The 22,867-nt window shown below is 63.6% G+C and overlaps 2 protein-coding genes across 6 annotated transcripts in view; one reads left to right on the forward strand and one right to left on the reverse strand.

Moving 5' to 3' along the window:
• The first annotated feature begins 5,994 nt into the window (after window positions 1–5,994).
• Window positions 5,995–16,829, forward strand: SLC16A3 (solute carrier family 16 member 3). 4 transcript variants are annotated; one of them, XM_023194118.3, is made up of 5 exons: window positions 5,995–6,145; window positions 13,310–13,558; window positions 14,061–14,204; window positions 14,450–15,205; window positions 16,043–16,829. In XM_023194118.3, exons 2-5 carry the CDS (start codon window positions 13,336–13,338, stop codon window positions 16,315–16,317), a joined length of 1,398 nt encoding a protein of 465 aa, XP_023049886.1. In that variant the 5' UTR covers window positions 5,995–6,145; window positions 13,310–13,335; the 3' UTR covers window positions 16,318–16,829. The 4 variants fall into 4 exon arrangements, with proteins under 4 accessions (XP_023049886.1, XP_023049888.1, XP_023049885.1 ...); XM_023194120.3 differs by having other exon boundaries at window positions 6,036–6,161; XM_023194117.3 differs by lacking the exon at window positions 5,995–6,145 and adding an exon at window positions 6,182–6,717.
• A 3,145-nt stretch (window positions 16,830–19,974) lies between these two features.
• The window catches only part of CSNK1D (casein kinase 1 delta), a 29,319-nt gene continuing 26,426 nt past the window's right edge, over window positions 19,975–22,867 (reverse strand). For both annotated transcript variants that reach the window (XM_023194122.3, XM_023194123.3), the window contains one exon: window positions 19,975–22,151. In XM_023194122.3, coding sequence (XP_023049890.1) covers window positions 22,101–22,151 — 51 coding nt within the window. In that variant the 3' untranslated portion in view covers window positions 19,975–22,100. The remainder of the gene's footprint in view (window positions 22,152–22,867) is intronic.

The raw sequence follows: 22,867 nt of genomic DNA on the forward strand, positions 1-22,867 counted from the left end.
ATCCACCTGCCTCAGCCTCCCAAAGTGCTGGGATTTCAGGTGTGAGCCACTGAGCCTGGCCTATTTATTTATTTTTCTTTTTGAGACAGAGTCTTGGTCTGTCACCCAGGCTGGAGTGCAGTGGTATGATCTAGGCTCACTGCAGTCTCCGTCTCCTGGGTTCAAGCAATTCTCCTGCCCTCCTGCCTCAGTCTCCTGAGTAGTGGGAATTACAGGTGTGCACCGCCACGCCTGGCTAATTTTTTGTATTTTCTGGTAGAAACTGGGTTTCACCATGTTGGCCAGGCTGGTCTCAAACTTCTGGCCTCAAGTCATCCGCCTGCCTCAACCTCCCAAAGTGCTGAGATTACTGGTGTGAGCCACCGTGCCTAGTGCAATTTATTGATTTTTGCTTTTTGAGACAGGGTCTCACTCTGTCCCAGGCTGGAGGGCAGTGGCACGATCTTGGCTCACTGCAGGTTCAAAATCTCGGCCTCAAGCAATCGTACCACCTCAGCTCCCCAAGTAGCTGGGACTACAGGTGTGCACTGTCACGTCTGGCTAATTTTTGTGTGATTTTTTTTGTAGAGACAGGATTTTAATATGTTGCCCAGGCTGGCCTTGAACTCCTGGGCCCATGTGATCCACCTGCCGAAGTGCTGGGATTACAGACATGAGCCACCGCACCCAGTCCCACCTTGATCTTTAAAAGGAATGAACAAGTAATACAAAGTCCCTGCTGGCAAAATGGGAAATGTAGGAAAGTAAAGGAGGAAATCGAACACAGCCCTACCTGACCCCAGGTGGGTGTGTCCTGGTCTCTATGTACATGTGTGTTGCCCAGGCTGGTCTCGAACTCCTGGCCTCCCAAAGGGATCCTCCTGCCTTGGCCTCCCAACCTGCTGAGACTGCTGGCGTGAGTCACTGTGCCAGGCCTGGGGATGATTTTGTAGGTAGCAGTAGAGGATTAACACAGTTTGCAAGTCTGTGGGGAAGGCGGGACCTTGACACCAGGCCCTTTTGTCTCCCAGGTACGGTAGAGGCCTCCCAGCCCAGTGTCTCCCCCAGAGCCGAGGCTTCACCTCTACCGATCAGGGCAGGGGTGGTGGGACCTTGGCAGGGTCCGTGGGTAAGTAACAGCCGTCGCTCAGGACCTGCCCAGAATCCTCTGGCATGATTTGCCCCTAGCAGCCAGGTCCTACCCCAACCTGGTTACCGCATCTGGATAACAGAAAGTCCTGGAACCACACACAGGCGCACCAGCCTCCCCTGGGGTCTGCAGCCCACAGGCGAAGCCCTCTGTGCCCCAAGTACCCAGGGAGAGGGTACAGCCCATGCCAAGGCTCAGAGACTGAAGGAGAGCCGAGAGGAGAGGCTCGGGAGCCTTGTGGTCTGGACAGGCCAGGGCCCCCAGGCTGCTCTCTGGCCCTCCCTCGTCTCGCACCCACTGTGGCTCTACCGTCCACAGCTGGGACCAGTGCTGGGGCAGCACCTCCTCCCTGCGCACCCTGCCCCTTGCCCCCCTGCCCACCCTGTCCCTCCCCCACCCACCTTGCCCCTTGCCCCCCTGCCCACCCTGCCCCTTACCCTCCCCGCCCTTTGCCCTCTCCCTGACAGAGAAGGCCAGAGCCAAGCATGATTGGCTGCTGAGTCTGACCTCTCTGAGGCTCCGTCCTCTCATTTATGAAGAGGCAAAGGAGAGTTCCCTGAGAGTGGTCCTAGAGTGTGGTGGTGGACGGGCACAGACGTGTCCCAGTGGAGCAGTGACCCCCAGGCAGAGGCTGCCTGTCCTCAGAGCCTGTGTCCCTAAGAAACTCCCCGTGGGCTGGACCTCAGTCCCCACGCCACACAGCCCCTGCACTTGCTGGCACCCACACATGGCTGTCCTGGCAGAGCTCAGTTGAGGGCACCAGGGAAGACGTCAGGAAGACAAGAGGCCAAGCCACCCGGCCCCAGGACACAGCCCACGCCTGACCCGTGGACAGAGCCGGGGCGTGGGGTAGAGGGAGGATGAACCTGAAGTCTAACATGAGAGCCCAGCCAGTGCTGACAGGACGATGGGGGCAGGGCATGGAAGAAAATGTGGGTTCTCAATGGGGTTCTGGAAGGACTGTGGGAGGTCTTCCGGGGTGCTCAGGAGGGGAGGATGCACCTAACAGGTGAGAAGGGCTAGAGTTGAAACCCTCCCAAGAGCCACCAGGTGAGCTTTGTTGCGCCTACTTTACAGAGCAAGAGACTGAGGCCCAGAGAGATACCCACACTTCTTTCTTTCCCCACTTGACCACATTCTTGGAATGGCCACCAGGATCCAATGAGCATTAGTCTTGAATGTTCCAGCAGCACTGACCCCATCTCAGTTCCGTCTCCCAGTGACAGAGCGAGAGGTCACTGAGGACATCAAGAAGACCTGGCCAGCCCACAACAGCTGCTGTCATCAGACCATGAACACCTACACCCCAACACCTGTGCACAGACACCCCAACACCTATGCAGACGCAACCCTACACCCATGCACAGACGTACCCCAACACCTGTGCACAGACACACCCTCACGCCCCTGCACACCCCAGCCCCACACTCCTGCACACTCATACCCCTACACCATGCATCACACCTGAACCCCATGACCAAAACCCACCACGGGCAGCAGTGTGGTGGGTCAGGCCCCACTGGGCCACAGTGCGGGCTCTCCTGCCCTTTTCACCTCTGCCCCTTGCTTGAGCTGCCGCTCACAGGGAAGGCCCAGCAGCAGCCAGGTTAATATGCATTTTTCTGACTTTGGGAGGCCGAGGCAGGTGAATCATGAGGTCAGGAGTTCAAGACCAGCCTGGCCAACATGGTGAAACCCTGTCTCTACTAAAAATACAAAAATGAGCCGGGCGAGGTGGCGGGTGCCGGTAATCCTAACTACTCGGGAGGCTGAAGCGGGAGAATCGCTTGAACCCGGGAGGCGGAGGTTGCGCTGACCCGAGATCACGCCACTGCACTCCAGCCTGGGTGACAGAGTGAGACTCTGTCAAAAACAAAAAGAAAAAAATGTATTTTTCTGGGGGCCTGGACAGGTTCTCTGGGGCGAGTGAAGGGAAAGAGTACATTTGTACCATGGTCCTGGTCCTGGGTCTAGGCTGTGTGTGGTGGGGGGCGCCAGCCTCCCCTGGCACCGCCCTGGCTGCATCCCCTGTCCAGCCTGGGCACGTCCCACCACACGCCCTGCACGGGTCTGTGGGGAAGGTGTGGCCACAGGTGTGGAGTGACAGGCTGTGACAGTTGTGTCACCAGATCCTCTGGGCAGGGAGCTGTAATGCAGGCAGGGTCAGGAGCTGGACAGCCCAGGACCCCAGGGAGGCGGGGCCGTGGCTCGGCCGGAATGTCCTTCCCCGTGACTCGGCTTTCTTCCCCTGACCCGGCCAGTCCTGGCCGCAGTCCTGTCCATGGGGTAGCAACTGGTGCTGGGTGGTACGGCCAGGACTGGGGCAGGACGGGGTGGCCCTGCTGGGATCTGGAAAATGGTGTGCGGGGTTCCCAAGGACGCAGGACGTGGGCTGTGTGTGGCTCCCCAGACCCTGGAAGGTTCCCTGGGACCCGAGATCTGGCCCCGATAGGTCTGGGGGCCTGTTCTGCCACCCTCCCTGGGGCAGCAGCTGTGATGTCCCTCATAAAAAAGCCTCTCTGCATTTCCTAGGTCATGTCATGACACAGAGGTAGGGCCTGGCTCCCAACCTGACTGAAGATGAGACCCTTGGGGCAGCCCATGGGGGAGGAAGCAGATCCCAGCCTTCCCTTCATGCCCGTCCCCTCCCACAAAGGTTGCTCTTGGAAAAGGTGGGACCACGTTCCCCAGGGAGCTTAAGCCTGCCAGGGAGCAGGGTGGGAAGGACCTGGGGGCCAGGCCCCTAGGAGGACATTCCAGGGCCTGCCTGGAGGGCCCCGTAGCTGGAACTGGGAACAAAAGGAAGTTGGAGGCAGGTAGGGGCAGGTGGGGGCACCTGAGGCTGGGGGAGAAGTCAAGACTGGGGGCTGTGGGGTCACGGGGGGCGTCCTGTGAAGCTGCTCACTGGCCAGGGATGGTGCCACCTGTCCACACCCACACCTCCTTTCCTGCAGAAAAGTGCGGTCTGGGCCTAGGGGCTGACCCAGGGCCACTGTGGGGGAGCAGGCATTGGAGCCAGGTCTGGGGTGGGTGCTCCCAACACCACCCAGAGTGCAGCTGCAGAGATGCAGACACACGTGGCCTTTCCCACCCCTTCCCGCACCTCCAGGCCACTAGCAGGCGAGGGGATCGCACCCCACCCAGAGGTGCCTCTCCCCTGCTGCACCATCGCTGTCTCTGACACATCAAGGCACCTTACCCAAAACCTGAGTGGTATTCAGTGCCCAGGTGCCCATGGAGTCCTGTGTCAGATGGAGCCTGGCCACCTGGGCCCTGGTGCCAGGCCTGGAATGCCCCCCGCCTCCAACTGCTAGGCCTTTCTACAAGCTGAGCACTTGGAGGTCAGGGGTGCCTCATGCTACCAGAGTGCCAGAATCCTCAGAGAGGGGCCCAGGGTCGCGGAGGCTCTGGCCCCACCCCACAGCGCCCTGTCCTGTCCAGGCCCGGGGTGGGCTGTCCCAGGTGGCCTGCTTGCTAGCCGTGCTGAGTCTTTCCTCTGGGTAACAGCCTGGCAAGCCCCCAGCCCCAGCCCCCGGCAGCCATCATATCACTGTGAGCACCCTGTGGTCTTCCAGTCCCCCCAGGCAAAGCCCACAGACTTGACTTCTCTGCTGGGAGCCCGTGCTCATCAGTCTGCCTGCTGCCTCCCCTCTGAGCGCAGGGAGGCTCCACCCCAGCTCTGGGTGGGCAGTCCTGGGGTCCATACTCACGAGAAGCCATGCCTAGGAGGGGCCAGGCCTGGGGGTTCGAGCCAAACCCCAGGTGCTCCCTGGGACCCCTGGAGGGATGAGTGGGCATCTTCCCAGCTAGGAGAAGACCTGGCTCTGGAAGGGGCACCCCTTTGTGCTTCAAGAGGCAGGAGGGGGCAGTGAGACCCCAGGCTCTCCGGCTCTGTCTTCCTCCCCCTGTTGCTGCTCTACGGTGGGTTCAGGGTTCAGGGATCAGGGCCAAGCTGTAGGCAGACGTGGAAGGTGTCTTGATGGCTTCAGTGGGGGCCCCAAGCCCAGCCGGCAGGCCTGGTGACTCAACAATCCGGGATGGGGAGCACGGTGCCCCCGCCTCCCCAGCAGGCAATACCTTGTGGAGGACCCATTCCCACGGCTGTCCACGGCACCCCACACCCCCTCTGCTGCTCTCCCTCACCAAACTGACGAATCGCCTGGTACGGGAAGACGGGAGCACCCCCTGCATCACCCCACATGGCTCCACCACCTGCCCTAGGCGGTAGCACAGCCCAGCTACGTGGGGTCTTCATCCACCAAGTCCGAGGCCCCCTCACCGCTTGCCACAAGCCTGGGTTCTGTTCACAGGCAATCATCTTGATGTCTGGGGATGGGGGTGGTTGGGCCCCAGGTAGGCCTGAGGGCCAGACTCAGCCTCTGTGAGTGCCAGTGGGAGGGCGGGCTCATTACATTACGCAGAAAGAACAGGCGGCCTCACCGGACTTGGCATCCCGGAAGGCTGGGCTCCAGGTGGAGAGCCAAGGCCCACACGGCCTCATTGCCAGGGATGGGCCTCCTCTTGCCCTCTGGAGGGGTCCTCCATTGATACCCACTGCCTCTTTTGTGCGAAGGTACCGGCTTACTGGTGCCTGGGCCTCCGAAGCCGCAGGGTCCGTGAGGGGCCAGTTAAAGCGTTCCTGTGGCCCTGACAACTAGACTCCTTGGTCCAGGCCAACAAAGGCCTTACTCCCTGGAGCTGCCTCAAACCTCAGCACCCAAAGTGCCCCGTTATTTCCATGTTGCAAACGGGCTGGGAGAAGCGCCTCGCGAGGTCCGGCGGGTGGACAGGCCTTGCCTCCCCGAAGGTGGAGACGTCCGGGTTCTCAGCCGCGAGCGGGGCGGGGCAGGGGCGCAGTGCTGGAGTCGGTGGCTTTGCAGGGCCCCGCAGGGCGCGGAGCCACCTGGGGAAACGGAAGTTCAGGGGCCGTGCCCCAAATCCAGGCAGCGCAGGCCGCGGGCCGCTCCCCGAGCCCGGAGGGGCCGCCGTCCGCACCGGGACCGAGAGGAAGCGGAGGTCTGAAGGGGGACAGGTCGGATGTGGCCTCAGAGAGGGAGGATGCGGCCCCGGAGCTGAGCCAGGCGGCCGGAACCCCACGGGGCCCGCGCGCCCCTCCCCGCCAAAGGGGCCCCGGCTTTGGGGGGCGAGGGGTCGCTGCCCTGGAGGACGCTGGGACCTGCCGCGCTGCGTTCCCCGCGAGCCGGGGAAACGGAGGGACGGGGAATGGGGTTGGCGGGGAGCAGCGAGCCTGGACTCCCGGGGAGGCGAGGCAGGGTGGCCCCAGTCCCGGGGCGCAGAGGGGGCGGGCGAGCTCCGGACCGGGGGCGCCACGGGGACGGCCCGGTTGGGGGGTCCCTGGGCCCGGCGGGGTTGCGGGACGCGCCGTCGGGGAGCTGCGGCCCGGGAGCCCGTCCGGAGGCGGCGCGGGGTCCGGGCGGGGCGCGCAGGGGCGGCGCCAGGCGGTGACGTGCGCGGGGGACGTGCCGCGCCAGCGACCCGAGCACTTAAAGTCGCCCCCGGCGCGGCGCCGGGCGGCAGAGGCGGGCAGAGGCGGCGAGAGGCGGGCGGAGGCGGCCCAGCGGCGGCAGGTAGGCGCGGCCGCGACGCTCGCGCGCGGGCCGGGGCCCAAGAGCTTCCCCGTGCCCGGCAAGGGGGCGGCCTCTGGGTCCGCACTCTCGCCCCCACCCCGCCCACTTTGTCCATCAGGTCCGGGGGCGCCCGGGGCATGGACTAGCCCTCTCGCCCCCCGCGCGGCCCCCACCGAGGGCTCCCGAGAGCCAGCCGCGCCCCTCCGCGCCCTCGCATCCCTGGCTGCCCAGTCTCGTCTCCCCCGGTCCGGCCGGGCGCCCACCCGTCGGGCTGCCCTCAGGGGCTGGGCTCCGGCCAGGAGGTGGCTGCGCTGGCGGCCAAGCCCGGTCCGGGTATAAATAGCTCGGTCCGCGGCGGCGGGGGGCGCGGGCTATATTTGGTGGGGCTGCTGCAGCCCTCCCTGTATGGGTGGCCTCCCCGAGGGAGTGGGGAGCACGTGCGCTCTGGCCGAGGCGCTTTCCCCTGTTCACACCACCCTAAACACTCCCCGACCCACACCCGCCCTTGGGCCATGACTAACAGCCCATGTGGGATCCCCTCCAGGGCCAGGCTGGGCTCCCTGGGTTCGCCCTACCTCTACCCCGGCCCCCAGGCGTGGGAAAACCAGGCACAGACTTTGGCAGCCTCCCACTTCCTAACCCACGCCTGTTTCCCCATCTGAAAAGTGGGTTGATCAGGAGCCTCCCTGGGTGTTGGGCCAGCCAAGAGACAGGGGCTGCAGAGCGGAAGGGCAGTCCTTAGCTCTGGCCGGGGCCACCAGGGGTGGCCGGAGTCGGTGAGAGACGAGGTGGGGAGCGGAGGGGCCACTGTCCTCCTCTCTGTCCCAGAGGCACCGAGCTTCCCGGCCAGCAGGCCTGGGCTGAAAGGGTCCCTCTCCTGGTGATGGCCAGAGTCAGGCCTGTTGGGCGGGAAATGGCAGTTGGCCCACCCCAAGGCTCAAGGGCTTGTCCATGCTGGGCACAAGGGTGGGTGGTCTTGTGTCTATTGGGGCTGGGGAGTCCAGGGTCCCAGCTTCACTTCACAGGCCCGGGAGTCAGGTGGGGGCTGGCCTGACCATGCTGGGAGAGGAACTGTTCTCCAGCATGGTGTGGAGGAGGCTGGGCTGGACTCCCTCATGGTGACCAGGAACTGAGGAGGTGCTAGGAGGCCATGGGGGGTGTCTGCCCCCAGAGAGGCTTTGAGTGCATGGGGGCACTACCTTGGCAGGTGCAGTCTTTCCCCCAGGGCTCCGTGGTGTGGACAGAGTCTGGGGTGGGCATCTGGAGGCCTGATCTCAAGGCAGACTTGGTAACGACCCCATGTGACCTTGGGCAGGGCCCACCATCCAGGCCACCCAGAAAGCCATGTGGCCTGCATGGTCAGGCCGGCCCCCACTGACTGAAGCAGGGCACTTTACTTTGGAGGTGCAGCTAGCAGAGGGCTCTATGGATCCCAGCCCAGCCGTCAGGCCGGACGGGTCCCCCCCACTGGCCTGCAGTGACCTTTATGCCAGGCTTGGCGGGCTCAGCCGTGGGTCCTGGGGTGACCTGACCACGTGGGACAGAAGGGCCAGTGCCACCCCCTCCAGTGAGGAGCCAAATGTGGGCTACACTCTGGGCCCCAGGGAGGGCCTTCTGGGCGGTGGCACAGAGCCATTGGAGGTGCCCAGGCCCTGGCGCAGGGGCGGGGCGGGAGTAGACAGGGCTCGGGGAGTCCTCCCAGCGTCACCTGCCCCAGTCAGTCCCATCTGTGAAATGGGCCACGCCGGGCAGCCGCACGCACAGAACCGCGGGGCCCTGCCCCGAGACCCACGGTTCACCAGTCGACGTCCCCGAGCCGCGCCCACTCGACCCACCTCTGCAGCAAGTGGAGCCAGCCCCGCCCTGTGGCTTCGAGGCCCCGACGCCTGGCTGGCTCCCGGGCTCCGCTGACCCCGGTAGACCCGCGCGCCGGCAATTACGGTAGCGTCCGGTAGGGCGCCTACTGCCGGCAATACGGGGGCTCCTCCCATGGCGCGGTCACGTCCCCCACGTCCCGCGGCCGGCGGGGCGGGACCGGGCGGAGCATCCTTCTCTCCCCCTCCCCCAGGTGGGCCCCGCCCAACCTCGCCCACCCGCGCCGACCCTCGCCGGCAGAGCCGGGAAGCCGGAACCCGCAGGCGCCCTCCCTCCAGCCCGGGCCGGGGTGCGCCGAGGAGGGACCTCTCCTGGCGAGGATGGAGTTTTGGGTTCCCCCCTCCGCCCCCCACCTCCCGCCTTCCTGCCTCCTCCGGGTCACTACCTCCCCCCACCCCGGGTCCCCACGACGCCCGCTGGGCGGCGGTGGGGTGGGGGCGCCTCCTGACCCGAGTCCCCCTCTAGTCTTGGCCTTCGGGCACTGGCTTTAGGGAGGAGGGGTGCATGGGAATCCAGGAATGGGGCGAGGTGGCCTCGTGGAGGGGCGGCCTGGCGGGGTCCAGGAGGCCTGGGAGGTGGGGGAAGGCGGCTCTGGACCAGCTCCGGCCCCCACCGCCTCCCGGCGCCTGGGCGGTGACCTCAGCCTTGCGGAGAAGGGGTCTTCAAGCTCTGAGACCCCGCAGTGCCAGCTCAGGGCTGAAGCCGGCGGCGGCGGCACATGCAGCCTCCCTTTCCCACGTGGGACTTGAGCCCAGTCCCTCTTGGGGCACCAGTGGGGGCTCCTGGCCCTGGGTGTAAGTGGCCAATCCGGCCTGTGCGTCTGCCCCGCCGGCCCCTGCCGTCATGATGTAAGCGGACACAGCGGCAGGGCACGGGCGTGCGCGGGGGTCTGCGGGGGTCAGAGGTGGGGTGCAGAGCCCAGGCCTGGGGCAGCCCCTGGCGCAGCGTCCACCCCCTGCCAGCTCGGCCCGGACACCTTTGCAGGCGGCTGGGGCGGGGGCGGGGCTGCCGGGGGTTACTCACTGCTCCTTCCTTGTTTGCACAACAGGGACGGCGGGGGAAGAAGGGAACTCAGGGAGGCCCCTCCCCCGGTGCCGCGCCCTCCCGCCCTCAGCACCCCTTAGCAGCCAGGCGCTAGCCACAGAGGGGCCGCTTCCTTGGTCCCCAGGCAGCTAGCTCCCTGGTATCCAGGAAGGAAAGGAATTGCCCTTTTCCTGCTCCGCCTCCTGCCTGGGCCACAAAGGCAGGGCCAAGGCCCATCCTTCAAGGGCTGGAGTCAGTTAGGTAACAGACCTCGGGCTCGGGGCTCAGGCCACTGCACGGACCCAGGGAACGGGCTGACCAGTGGAGGCCTCAGCAAGGCGCGGCACTGCACATAAACCTGAGGACCTAGGCGGGTGAGGGGTCTGCAGGTCCAGACGCCTGAGGGGAAGCATGCCAGGGTGCCCATTGCCCCCCAAGGAGGTCAGCGAGGTTACTGCAGAGAGGCCCAGGAGGAGCAGGCGTGGGCAGCAGGGGTCAGGTTCCGGACCCTCTGTGCGTGAGTCCACGTTTGCTCTGCAGGTCGGCATTTCGAGCCACCTGGCATGGCGCTCCAAGCCTGTGACGGGGCAGTGCAGGGGTCTGACTGGCAGGCACCCAGGTCCTGAGGGCTTCATGGTTGAGTCCTGGCCTAAAGCCAGGGGTCCTTACAGACCCCTGTGCTCTGCACCCTTGAGGGAACTGCTGCCAGCAGCCCCTGGCTTGGGAGGGCACACGGCTGTGGGATGCGGGGTCTCCTGCAAGGGCCCTTCCCACCCACCCCTGCCCCAGGCCTCCTGCTCAGCTTCCAAAAGCCTGGGGTCCTGGAGTCTCTGGGGGACCCGCTCTCCGGCAGCCCCCACCTGGGAGATCAGCTTTCTCATTCCAGAGGCCAGGTTATTTCTGGGCGGGTTGGCATGCTTCCTGGGGGGCGGGGGGGGGGGCAGTAAATGTCAGGGAAAGCCAGCCTATGGCGTTTGCCCACGGAGAGGCCAATGCTTGGTGACTGTGGTGTGTGCTCCAGGCAGGACAGCCCCAGGGTGGTCCTCGGAACACCAGGCGACCTATACCTTGGCCCATCGCAGTGCCGGGGTTATCCTGGGAGATGGGTTGTCTGCGCCGTTATTTCGTGCCCCTTCCCCGTACTCCACCTCCTGTGGAATCCCCTGCCCCAAGCCATGTGGGCAGACAGCTGGCTCCAAGTCAGCCCCTGGACACCAGGCTGGAGTGGGAACTCCTGGAGCCATTTCAGCATGGCTGGCACCCCAGGCTGGGTGAGGACAGACGATGGTGCCAGGCTGTGGTCTGGGGGCTTGTCCAAATGCCTCATCTTGACACAGAAAATGGCCCTCCCCACGTGAGCTTCATGTGGAAGCCACAAGCACCTCATGTCTCAGAACATGCTGTGCCCTCCTGGCCAGTGAGTCCTGGCACTGCCCCAACCCTCTGCCAGCCCTCCTTGACCCTAGTTCAGGGGCGCCGCGTCTCCTGAGGGTGGCCCCCGGCCCCTGCCTCCCTGCGAGCCCTCGTCTGTCTCCTGAGGACCCTGGCAAGCTCCAGATGCTGGGTTTGCCTGCGTCCCCCGCCCCCGCTGGTGCAGCCAGGGAGACTCAGAGGCCCTGGTGCCTTTGTGTTTTGGAGGGGAGCCTGGGGTACACGAAATCTGGCTGCTGTTTCTTGTATACACATTTCCTTCCTTGGCCTTGCATGGCCTGTTTATTTTAAAAAGTGTCAACCCGCAACCCCAAACAAGCTGGGGCCCTGAGGCCGTCAACCCCTCCAGTCGCCCCCGTGACCCGCAGTCTGCATCCTTTCCCAGTTTCATTCCTCAAGTGCATATATTTTTAGTATCTTGTAGTTACCCTGCTGTATACTGTCATCTTAGGAACCTTTTAAACTTAATACCAGCATGAGCAGGACCTACCCTGCCACTGAGTGACCTCAGACAGCATGTCCTGAAGTGCTGTGTCCTGAGGAGGTGCCACAGTCCTCCTCTGTCCTGTCCCAGGCTCTGTGGTGTGGGCATCCGGTGTCCAGGTGCAGAACCAAAAGCTGCTCCCGGGTTTCCCAGAAATGGTCCCGAGGCCTTGGCCCCAGGGAGCCAGCACAGGTTGGGGAGTGGACCTCTGGCCCTGTGGCGGGGGTCTGTTCTGCTCCAGGGGACTGCATCTGCCTTGTCATCATCCAGACAGCCACAGCTGGCTCCTGGGTCCCCTTGTCAAGCGGCATTTCCCAGTAACAGTGACTTCGTGGAACACTTATGAAGCCCTTACAAACCATCCGAGGACCTCTAAGGCAGGGACTCCAGGAGGCACAGCACCTGTGGTGGGGATGGTCAGGCAGGCTGGATGTGGGGAGGGTTCGGAAGGAGTGAGGAGCCACGCACGGAACCCCTCAGACTCTCCCAGCAAAGGTCCTTGCCCTTGTGCGGGTCCTGCCTCTAGTTACGTGTTTGCCTTAGAGGCAAAGTTGGGCCGTCACGGCGGACCCACCAGGATGGGGTCTGCGGACACACTTGCAGGAGGAGCCCAAGGAAAGGGGGCGGGTGGAACCCCACAGATGGCGTGGAGCTTGCGCAGCAGGCCTGCTGCTGCCTCCCAGGGCGCTGGTTCACAGCACAGTCTGGAGAAGCTGAGCCGGCTGGACCAGACCACCCAAGGTCTCAGGTTGCAGCTCCCTGGTGAGGAGAGGACAAGGTGACTTCTGGGTGGGGTGGGGCATGAAGATGGAAGTCTGGCCTCGGGTTCCAACTTGACTCATGAGCTGAGCTCCTGGAGTTTACAAAAGGGACACCAGCTTCAGACATCGTGGCGGCTGGCGTGGTTTGCTCTGGTGGGCTGGATGGGAGCCTCCCCAGCCCCTCCCCTCCCCAGGAGGCTCCAGACCCTCCTGATTCTAGGCTGCAGCCTGTGGGTCACTCCAGGCACAGGTGGGGTGAATCTCTTCTCACTGGAGAAGTTGCTGAGCAAAAGGGCCGGTGGGAGGCAAGGGGGCATCCAGGGATAAGGGGCCAGCTCTGCCCACCCCACCCACTCTAATACTGCAGCCCCTGTGCTTCCAACTGTCCCCTCCAGCCTGGTGCCCAGCCCCTCACCACCAGCGACTGCCCGCCGCCTCTTGTGCAAGTTCCTGGCGGGCTCCGCTGAAGCCAAAGTGGGCCCTTGGGGGCAGGAGAGCCAGAGCAAGGCACGCTCCACCTAGATTTAGACAGGGAGAGACCTGGCGGACGCCACCCCCAGAGGCCCCGGGGCGAGCTCAGTGCTGGGGACCGGAGGTGCAGGCTGTTACCAGAACCATGGTGAGTGTGGCCCTGCCCAGCACGGGTCAGCCAGAGCGAGCCAGGACAGAAATGACGGCCAGGCCGATGTTCCTGCCGGGGGCTGCTCCTCCCAGGAGGTAATCTGAGTCCTGGCCGAGCCCAAAAAAGCCACTGCCCTTTAGAGCCAGCTGTGTGGGTGCGGGAGGCAGTGCGGAGGGAGTGGGACCCCCAGCTGCTAGCCTCCCTCCAAATCCTCCTGCCTCCACGAAGCACCAGGTCAGGGGGCCACATGTGTGGGCACCGGGCAGCTGCCCCTCAGCTGAGCTGCAGGGCCATCCAGCCCAGGTGTGTGTGCCACCCAGCTCGTGTCGCTCCCCGACGGGCTGCAGCTGGGGTGATCACCCGGGGCAGCCTGAGTCAGCCTGCGTTCTCTCTCAGGTGAGGCGTAACCAACCCTCTTGGCCATGGGAGGGGCCGTGGTGGACGAGGGCCCCACAGGCGTCAAGGCCCCCGACGGCGGCTGGGGCTGGGCCGTGCTCTTTGGCTGCTTCGTCATCACCGGCTTCTCCTACGCCTTCCCCAAGGCCGTCAGCGTCTTCTTCAAGGAGCTCATGCGGGAGTTTGGGATCGGCTACAGCGACACAGCCTGGATCTCCTCCATCCTGCTGGCCATGCTCTACGGGACAGGTGAGGGCGGCCTCACGCCGGGCCCCCGTCCGGGGCTCTGCTGGCAGATCCTGCCCAGCGCAGGAGCCCACGTGTGGCCAGGCTCGGCAACAGGGCCTTCTGCCCGCTCCCCGGGAACCCTGGAGGGAAGCCCTTGGGGCCGGGATCCTGCCGGGCAGCAACATGCTCTCCACGGGGCCAACCCAGGCAGGGCGCGAAGTCCGTCCTGGCCCCTGTCCAAACGGGTCGGCTGTATTTATAGACAGTCCCAGAGGACAGGGCTCCCGGGAGCCGTTCCTGAAAAGATGGCTGTTCCTGAGCTGCAGGGACCCACGGAGCCCGGCAGGTGGCGCTCGCGTGTCACTCTGCCCTGCGCTCTGGGCCTGGCCCCCAGGGTGCCCCGGTGCCCCGCGGAGGGAGGGGTGGCGTGGGAAGGGGAGGCCGGCTGCAGACTGAGCTCAGTGGGCTGGCGGGGGCAGAGCTGGCTGCAGGCCCAGCCCCTCTCAGCTGCTGCCCTCCTCAGGCCCACTCTGCAGCGTGTGCGTGAACCGCTTTGGCTGCCGGCCCGTCATGCTTGTGGGGGGCCTGTTTGCGTCCCTGGGCATGGTGGCTGCGTCCTTTTGCCGGAGCATCATCCAGGTCTACCTCACCACTGGGGTCATCACTGGTGAGTGGGGCCGGCCGGTGGGCCGCAGGTGCTGGGAGGGGCGGGGGCCGCGCACTTGTGCTCCTGGGTCCGGGCCTCTGGAGGACAGCAGGGCGGGTGGCTCGTCGTCCCCCTCTCGAGTGTGTGGCTGGCAGGGGCTCTGCACACTGGGAGCCTGAGCCCGTGGGAACCTGGGGGTAGAGACGCGGGTCTTGGGCTTTGGGGGCAGCCTTGGGGGGGCTCTCGTCACATTCCCTTTCCTCCAGGGTTGGGTTTGGCGCTCAACTTCCAGCCCTCGCTCATCATGCTGAACCGCTACTTCAGCAAGAGGCGCCCCATGGCCAACGGGCTGGCGGCAGCAGGCAGCCCCGTCTTCCTGTGTGCCCTGAGCCCGCTGGGGCAGCTGCTGCAGGACCGCTACGGCTGGCGCGGCGGCTTCCTCATCCTGGGCGGCCTGCTGCTCAACTGCTGCGTGTGTGGCGCACTCATGAGGCCCCTGGTGGCCGTGGCCCAGCCGGGCTCGGGGCCGCCGCGACCCTCCCGGCGCCTGCTGGACCTGAGCGTCTTCCGGGACCGCGGCTTCGTGCTGTACGCGGTGGCCGCCTCGGTCATGGTGCTGGGGCTCTTCATCCCGCCCGTGTTCGTGGTGAGCTACGCCAAGGACCTGGGCGTGCCCGACACCAAGGCCGCCTTCCTGCTCACTGTGCTGGGCTTCATTGACATTTTCGCGCGGCCGGCCGCGGGCTTTGTGGCAGGGCTTGGGAAGGTGCGGCCCTACTCCGTCTACCTCTTCAGCTTCTCCATGTTCTTCAACGGCTTCGCGGACCTGGCGGGCTCCACGGCCGGCGACTACGGCGGCCTGGTGGTCTTCTGCATCTTCTTCGGCATCTCCTACGGCATGGTGGGGGCCCTGCAGTTCGAGGTGCTCATGGCCATCGTGGGCACCCACAAGTTCTCCAGCGCCATTGGCCTGGTGCTGCTGATGGAGGCGGTGGCCGTACTCATCGGGCCCCCCTCGGGAGGTGAGCACTGTGCCCCCAGGCAGTTCCCCACGTCTGCCCTTCCCGTCAGATGCCTGCTTTGTGAGGCAAGGATGCATACCCCTGGCAGCCGTCCGCACTGTGGGGCTCAGAGCTGAAGGGGGGTGCACTGTGCTGAACCGACCCCGATTCTGCTGGGGCCAGCGGGTCTCCGTTAGGAGTGGGGGGCTCGGTCTGGCACAGTGCACCCCAGATAGACAAGGCAGCTAGGGGCTGGATCCGTGGGGTGGGCAGCTCCTCCAGGCTCTACATGGGCACCACGTGGCAGCTCCGGGCAACCCCACAGCCAGTTTTTGTATTTTAGGGCCTCCTTTTTGAAGGCTGACTGAGCTAACGTGAGGAAATCAGGTTTGACTGGAGCAGCCTTGCCCAGGCTCTGGCTGCCTGGCGAGGGGGTCCTGGGCTTGAGGGCCAAGGTCTCATCTCCAGACTCCTGTCTTGGAGTCCGCGGTGGCCAGGACACAAGGCTGGTGCTGAACACAGCAAGGCTTCTGGTGCTGCCCACTGGAAGCCTCAGGGGGACTCTGTGGGGACCAGGCTGACTCCTGCCACCAACCAAAGCCCAAACTCTCCGCAAAGCCACTGCTATTTTTAGCCTCTTAAGTCTTCGTTCCCCTGGGGAGGAGGGAGAAGAAGCTGAGGAGGGAGGATGCCCCCAGCTGGAACACATGGAGGGGAGAACACCTCCCAGCCCCACGAACTCAGAGGCAGACAGGGCGACCCGCGTGTGCTGAGACACAGAGACACAGGCCTGGGGGGAGCTCTGGGCCCTGGGGGCAGCCCGCAGAAGCAGCTGGGACTAAAGGGGTCTTCCTACAGGCAAGCTCCTGGATGCGACCCACGTCTACAAGTACGTGTTCATCCTGGCGGGGGCCGAGGTGCTCACCTCCTCCCTGATTTTGCTGCTGGGCAACTTCTTCTGCATTAGGAAGAAGCCCAAGGAGCCACAGCCCGAGGTGGCGGCCGCGGAGGAGGAGAAGCTCCACAAACCTCCTGCAGACTCGGGGGTGGACTTGCGGGAGGTGGAGCATTTCCTGAAGGCTGAGCCTGAGAAAAACGGGGAGGTGATTCACACCCCAGAAACGAGTGTCTGAGTGGCTGGGCGGGGCCGGCAGGCACAGGAAGGAGGTACAGAAGCCGGCAATGCTTGCTATTTATTTTACAAACTGGACTGGCTCAAGCAGGGCCATGGCTGGGCTCCGGCTGCCGGCCCAGCAGATCGTCGCCTGATCAGTGTTTTGCGGGGGAAGGTGGCGGGGTGGGAACCATGTCATTCCAGAGTGGATCTGTGGTGAAACCAAGCCACAAAGTTACAAGGCATCCTCACCAGGGGCCCTGCCTGCTGGTCCCAAGCGGCCTGCGGCCACTGCTATGCTCAAGGACCTAGAAACCCGCGCTGCGAGACAACGTGACTTTAATGGGAGAGTGGGCCGCAGACAGGCTGGCAGGGCAGGTGCTGCGTGGGGCCCTCTCCAGCCTGTGCTACCCTGGACTCTCACATGGGGCCTGTGCCCACCCCTCTAGTGTCTTGGGGACAGCTCCTTCCACCCCTGAAAGGTGGAAATAAACCTGCATGTGGGTGGAGCGTCAGGACAATGGTTTCCTAGGACTGTGTGGTTTTGCCGTGTGGCCTAACTCTGTGTCCCGAATCTCACATCTGCTGGTAGCCTGGCTGTTCCTACAGTGGCTCTGTCCTCACCAGCTTTCCCTGCAGCAGCACAGCATTCGTAGCAGGGGCAGGCACTGCGTGGAGGGGGGTGCGGGGCGGGCGCCTGGAGGCCGCCTGTGCCAGGGTGGTCTCTGAAACATTCCCTGGGAGCCCCTAAGTGGTGGTTATATGGGAGCTGAGGCGGAACAGGTCACTTTATTCACTGCTATGTTTAAGAAACACGACTCTCCTGCCTTCCCTTTTTCGCCCCTCTGGCTGGCAGTGTGCGCGGGGTGGCCGGTGCCCAGGGCTGGTCTTTGTGCCGTCCTCCATCCAGCCCGGCCCAGCACTTGGGCTTGTCCTGGGCACCTAACACCCACCTGCCCTCGTGGCCAGCAGTGGCCTGCATGGCTGGGAGCCCGGTCAGAGGCCGCCGGGGCCCTCAGTAGGTGCGTCGTGGGCGCTGGGGACGGCAGCGGGTGCCCTGGCGGGCTGCGTGCAGCCGGAGAGATGCCACGTCCCTGCTCCTCTGCAATGAAAAGCAAGCGAAAAGTGTACATCTCAGCTCCAGGTGCCCCCATCTGCCCCTGGCCTTGCCCCAGCTGGGCTGGAGCTCTCTCAGCCTGGGCTCATGCCTGCAGCCTCAGGGCTGTGAAGGCCTCTAGCAGGGCTCAGGCTGGTGGGCAATGCCAGCAGCTGCAGGGATCAAGGTCCAACTCTGCACAGCCAGGCCCAGGTGTCTCGACAGAGTCCACCACCCCACCCAGCAGCTGAAGGGAGAAGGACGAGGAGGTGGGAGCAGGCAAGGTGGTGGGAAGCAGGCAGCCTGGGCCTCAGAAGACACATGGCCTTCCCCGGCTGGCACCCCCACATCAGGGCCCCATGGGGGCTGCTCAGACCCAGGGGTTGCCGCCTCTGGACCTGGCTGTGCCTGGTTCTGCTGGCCTCAGGAGTGACCTGGGCTTACAGAGGTACTGGCAGGGAGGTCATGGGCCGGGTGGGGGGTGCTCGCTCCTGGAACCCTCTGTTTCCAGGTATCTCGGGCCCTCACCCTCCCCTAGGCAGGAAGCAGGCCCCTCTAGCTCAACTGTCGCCCCTCATCTGCCCCACTCTGGTCCCCACACCCACAGCACACAGCAGAGGCCCAACACGAAGCAGCCAGGCAGTGCTGCTCCTAGACAGACATGCCTGAGGGGCCCTGCTCAGTGATTCCGGAGTGGTCCAGATGTGGGAAGGCAGCCATGCTTGGCCGGGGACACGGGACGTCTGGGGGCTGGGGTCCCTGTGCCGCGGAGTGGGTGTTGAGTTATACCACCGCCTCCTTCAGCGGGTGCCTTTAGAGGAGAGCAGCCATGGGGCAGCGGGTCTGCTCTGACACAACAGGCAGGCGTGAGGGGAAGGGAAGCCCGGGGCCCGCTGGAGGAAGCTGGGCGCAGAGGTCTGGTGTGTGGGCTGCGCAGAGCTACCCCCCAACCCCGGTGACAGATTCTGGGGCCAAAGGTGGTTCAGGTCTACCATGTTGTGAAGACCCCGTGACCAGAGACACGTCCATCCAGAACCACTGCTACGTGGGGTGGAGGGGGGCAGAGGACGCGCAGGCTTCTTCACACCATCCCCGATCGGAGCAGGGAGGTGTTCACCCGGCCTGGGCTCTCCCAGAGAACAGCTCTGGAGCAGATGTGTGCAGGGCCCGTGCTGGGGGAGGTGGCGGGGGAGGCGCAGGGAACCCAGACAGGGCCTGGTGGCCCCAGACGCTGCCATCCCTGCGCCTTCCAAGGGGTCTGTGGTGAAGCGCCCGGGAGGCGTTGCCCAGTACCCGGAAGGCCTGCTCTTCCCATCTAAACCACGTCTGAGGACACGGACCCAGCCAGACTCAGGTGCAGAGAACAAGCCCTCTAACCCGGTCCGCTCAGGCCCTCACAGATGAGATGCAGAGCCGCCACCCAGCAGGCCCTGAGGACGTGCAGCCCCTGCTCCCTCTCAGGGCAGGGAACCCCAGGAGGGAGGTTACGGGCCTGGGAAGGTCAGGCAGAACTGGAACTTGGGTCTTGCCATTTTCCGGTTGGGGCCGGTGAACGGGGCAGGGGCTGAGCCTCACCCACGGCCACAGTGAGGCCCCACACGCCGTCTCAGTCTGGGGCAGCAAGAGGGAACCATGTGAGGTGGCCTGGAGACAGGGAAGGCCCTGGGAGACGGCAAAGTCTGGGCAGGAGGGGCTGGCAGAGCTCCAGGCCACAGGCCTCCCCAGGGTCGGGGCGGAGTGCGTCACGGGCAGAGTCGGCGGGACAGCCCCGGAACCCCCTCAGCACACACCCACGTGGGGCTCAGAAAGCTACACCGTTCTTAGTTCGAGCAACCTCCACGCAAGTGACCCGAAGTCCTTATGCTTTCACTACAAACCAAAATATCCTCATCTTAGGCAGTGTGACCCTGCTGGCGTGGCTGTGGCCAAGGACCAAAGGAGTGACCTGGAGTGGAGTGTGTGCGGTGGAGGTAGGGGCGGGAGGGGAGCTGGGAGGGGAGGTGGCCTAGCCTGGCTGAGCTCACCCACACATGAGCACAAGTCAGGAGTAGGTGCGGACCTCCCTGCTCCGGCAGCCCGACCACCCCCGAAGGCCCTGGATAGGGGCCACTGCTGTGTGCTCTGGGAGAGGGGACAGAGAGGAGTCGCAGCCTTGTGCCTGTGCAGGGCCATCAGGGCAGCACCTGGGCTTCAACAGCTCAAGTGACAGGGGAAGCCCTGAACACTGCAGCCCTATGGCAGTGGGAATGGACACGCGCTCACCCCAGACGGCTGGAGTGCCGCTGCCGCTGCCACCTCAGAGGGCAGGGGCTCTCCAGAACCATCACGCAGAACATGCGTGGACTTCCGTGTGCACACCAGAGCCCAAGGGGGCAGCACGGCGAGGAGCAGTCGCCACCCCTCCCTGCCCAGCAGGAGGCCCAAGGCACAGCTCTCCTCCTGCTCTGCCAGCTCCCAGACACCCACAGCCTGAGAAAGAACAAACAATCGTCTCAAAAAAGTATTTTCACATAGTTCACCTCAACGCATCGAAAACTCTCAAGCTGATGAAATAAAGACCACATGAAAAGGGGAGGGAAGAAAGGTAGAAGTCATTATGAATTTATTATTTACACAATTGTTAAAGTACACAAATACAGTGGCGACACAAACGCACAGCTTGGAGACTGGCCGCCAGCGCACAGCTGACAACGTCCTACCTACGTTTCCTGCACGGGACGACGGGGACTAGATACTGGGCAAGGACTGTCACAAGCACACTCCGAAGACACAACCTGGCAAGGCTCGGGCTGGAACCCGGGCGCAGAGCTGCCTCGCACAAACGTTCTGGCACTACATCAGGACCACGGGTATTTACAAAGCCAGCTTGCGCCGCTTCAGGCCACAGCCGCAACGTCTCTCCGGGTCGGGGACATCTACCTTCAGGAAGGCGTCCAGCAACAAAGAAAATCTCTAACTTGGCTCTGACCCACCCCAACTTCCCTCTGTACTTCGACACACAGCTCCCACCCGCTCAAGGTCCCGTACTCCAAAATGCTTACACAGTAACCAGCCTAGGATTCAGAAAGCACCCACAGGCTCAGCCAGCCAGCCAGCCAGCTGGGAGCATGAACAACTGTGTTCTGGGACGCCAGCCAGTTACGGTGTCCGGGGATCTCTGGGGAGGAGAGGGAAGAACCCAGGTGCACACCTTGGGGGCCCAATAGTCCAAAGGGAACATTGTCCGTCGTGATGGGGTCCAGCAGAAGTGCCCACGAACACAGACTGCACTGCGCATCGGGGTTGGGAGCACACGGCCACGGGCTACTGGCCAACTGCTGCAGAGTGAGAGGCGAGAAGGCATCCTGGGAACTTCAGGGCCCAGCAGTGTGGAGCCTGGGGCAGCACCAGCTCACGGAGGCCGCCTGCCTTCTGGTGGGACTCGGCGCCATGCACGCTGCTTCACTTCTGACCAAGAGACACGCGCCCAACAGAAGGTCACAGAGCGCAGACCCTACTTCCTGGCCATGAAGGTTCTGGGTCGGGTTGGGAGAGTCACCTGCTCCTTGGCACCTCGGGGTGGGTCCTTCGGTCCTGCCGGCTTTTCTGAGCTGGTCTTGGCACCCGGCAAGGACAGCCCCGCTCCCGGTTTTGAGCGCAGGCATTCACACAGACCGACTGCCAATCCGCACAGGAGCACTGAGTGTTGAGAAAATGTACCGAGTGCAAAGGCAGCAAAGGCAACCAACACTGCAGTAACCACACGCCTCTCGGGTCAGAGTCCTCTCCCAAGGGACCAGAAACGCATCTTCCACCTTAATCCTGGGACTCCCAATTGTCCTGCTAGGGTCTCAAAGCCTCTGCTTTCAGGTTCTCAGCTGCCTGCCCACCTCCTGGGGAAGAAGAGCGCAGTGCTTTGCCTGCTAACACCCCCCGCGCACCCCTGCTCCGCGGCAGCCTGCGGGTCCCTAACTCCTCTCCAAGAGCCTCAAGAGCTCCCGACAGCAGGCATTTCAATTACAGGAGGAGGGAGCGTGAGACGCCAAAATCAGGCTGAAGAGGTCCCACCACACATGGGCACGCACACATACCACAGACTTCTGATGAGAAATCTCCTCTCCAAAGTGGACAACAAAACACTGCAAAACAAACACAACACACACCCTTGAGATCTGCCTGCACCCTCTCCCTGCCCGACTCCACCTCATACACAAACTCCAATCCAGCGTCTGTCTCAGAATTCCTTAGAGTCAACATTTTTTTGTAAGACCGCAAAAACAGACAAGAAAGAAACAATAAAAAGACAGATTTTCTTTACACAGATTTAAGCCAGTAATTTTTAGCAAAATGATACAAAACTGTCTTAACCAAGTAGAAGATTGGTAGTTACAGTGGAATCGTCAGGGAGTACAGGGCGGCCACCACTGGAGGGAGCTGAGGCCCTGGAAAGGGAGTCTGACTCTCTGCAATTCTCTCTCTGCTTTTCTTCCCAGCCCTGTTACAACCGAGTTCACGTGGAGGGCCGCAGTGCAGCCCCAGCGGTGGCAGCTCTTGGAGTCTGTCCGTTTAGTCTGTTTCCCCCATGAGCGTCGCTGGGTGAGTGGCCTGGAGAGCTCCCGGTGTTAACATTTCGATCCTAGACCGGGGGACGCGTCACTAGTAAAGCCATTGGTAACAGAGTAGATCAGCCATGCATTGTCTGCCCTTCACAGCAATAAGGAGAGTTCTCATCGGTGCACGACAGACTGAAGACCACTGGAAGCCACCCGACCAGGAATCTGTCGGAGCCAAAGCACAGGAGAAGGTCAGCATGGGGCCGGGGGAGCCAGTCAGGCACCCGGGCACAGATACCACAGTGACGGTGCTGGGCAGGGAGGGGACGCACCGCCACTGCCTAGCCCCAGTCTAGACGCCTGCGTCCCTCGCCACGCACAGGGGCCTCTGTGGCCGGGACACGTGCTCAGCAGAACGAGTGACAGGAAGACGGGAAGGAGGAAGAGGCATGCAAGCAAGGTGCCCGCAGAGCCGAGCTCGGCACGGTCGGAGGATCAGAGTGGAGCGGAGACGGGTGCTCCTGCCTCCCTTCCTGGAAAGGAACCTGGTGTTTGAAAACGGGTACCCCTCTGGGGGAAGACGTGAAAAGCAGTTCCTGTCAACACATTTCCAGAGTGTGCACAGTGTGAAAACTGCAGCAGGTCTCCCAGCGGCACGGACCCGACAGAAGCGCAACCCCTGCTGGAAGGAGCTGCCGAGCGCGTGGCCGCCAAGGAAGGAGCACAGCGTGGACGCCGACCATGCACCGATGGCGGGGAGTGAGTGGGCTGCAGCTGGAGGAGTTAATACAGATGAAGCTGCGTGGACAAGACGGCTGGGCAGAGACCAAGTGTGAAAAGAAACACAAAACAAGGACAGAGATAAATGAGACAGGAAGAGAGAGGCGACTGGAAAAGCCGGCATGGCAGAGACCGCCAGGAGTGTGGCGCGGCAAGAGCTT

Source organism: Piliocolobus tephrosceles, chromosome 16 (genome assembly GCF_002776525.5).
Source record: "Piliocolobus tephrosceles isolate RC106 chromosome 16, ASM277652v3, whole genome shotgun sequence".
In the NCBI taxonomy this organism is placed as follows: domain Eukaryota; kingdom Metazoa; phylum Chordata; class Mammalia; order Primates; family Cercopithecidae; genus Piliocolobus; species Piliocolobus tephrosceles.

Bases quoted from the DNA above. Each gene is read 5' to 3' on its own strand.
- SLC16A3 (XM_023194118.3), top strand. From the start codon at position 13,336: ATGGGAGGGGCCGTGGTGGACGAGGGCCCCACAGGCGTCAAGGCCCCC. The intron at 13,559-14,060 runs GTGAGGGCGGCC...TGCCCTCCTCAG, and splicing joins GGCCATGCTCTACGGGACAG to GCCCACTCTGCAGCGTGTGC. The intron at 15,206-16,042 runs GTGAGCACTGTG...GTCTTCCTACAG, and splicing joins CATCGGGCCCCCCTCGGGAG to GCAAGCTCCTGGATGCGACC.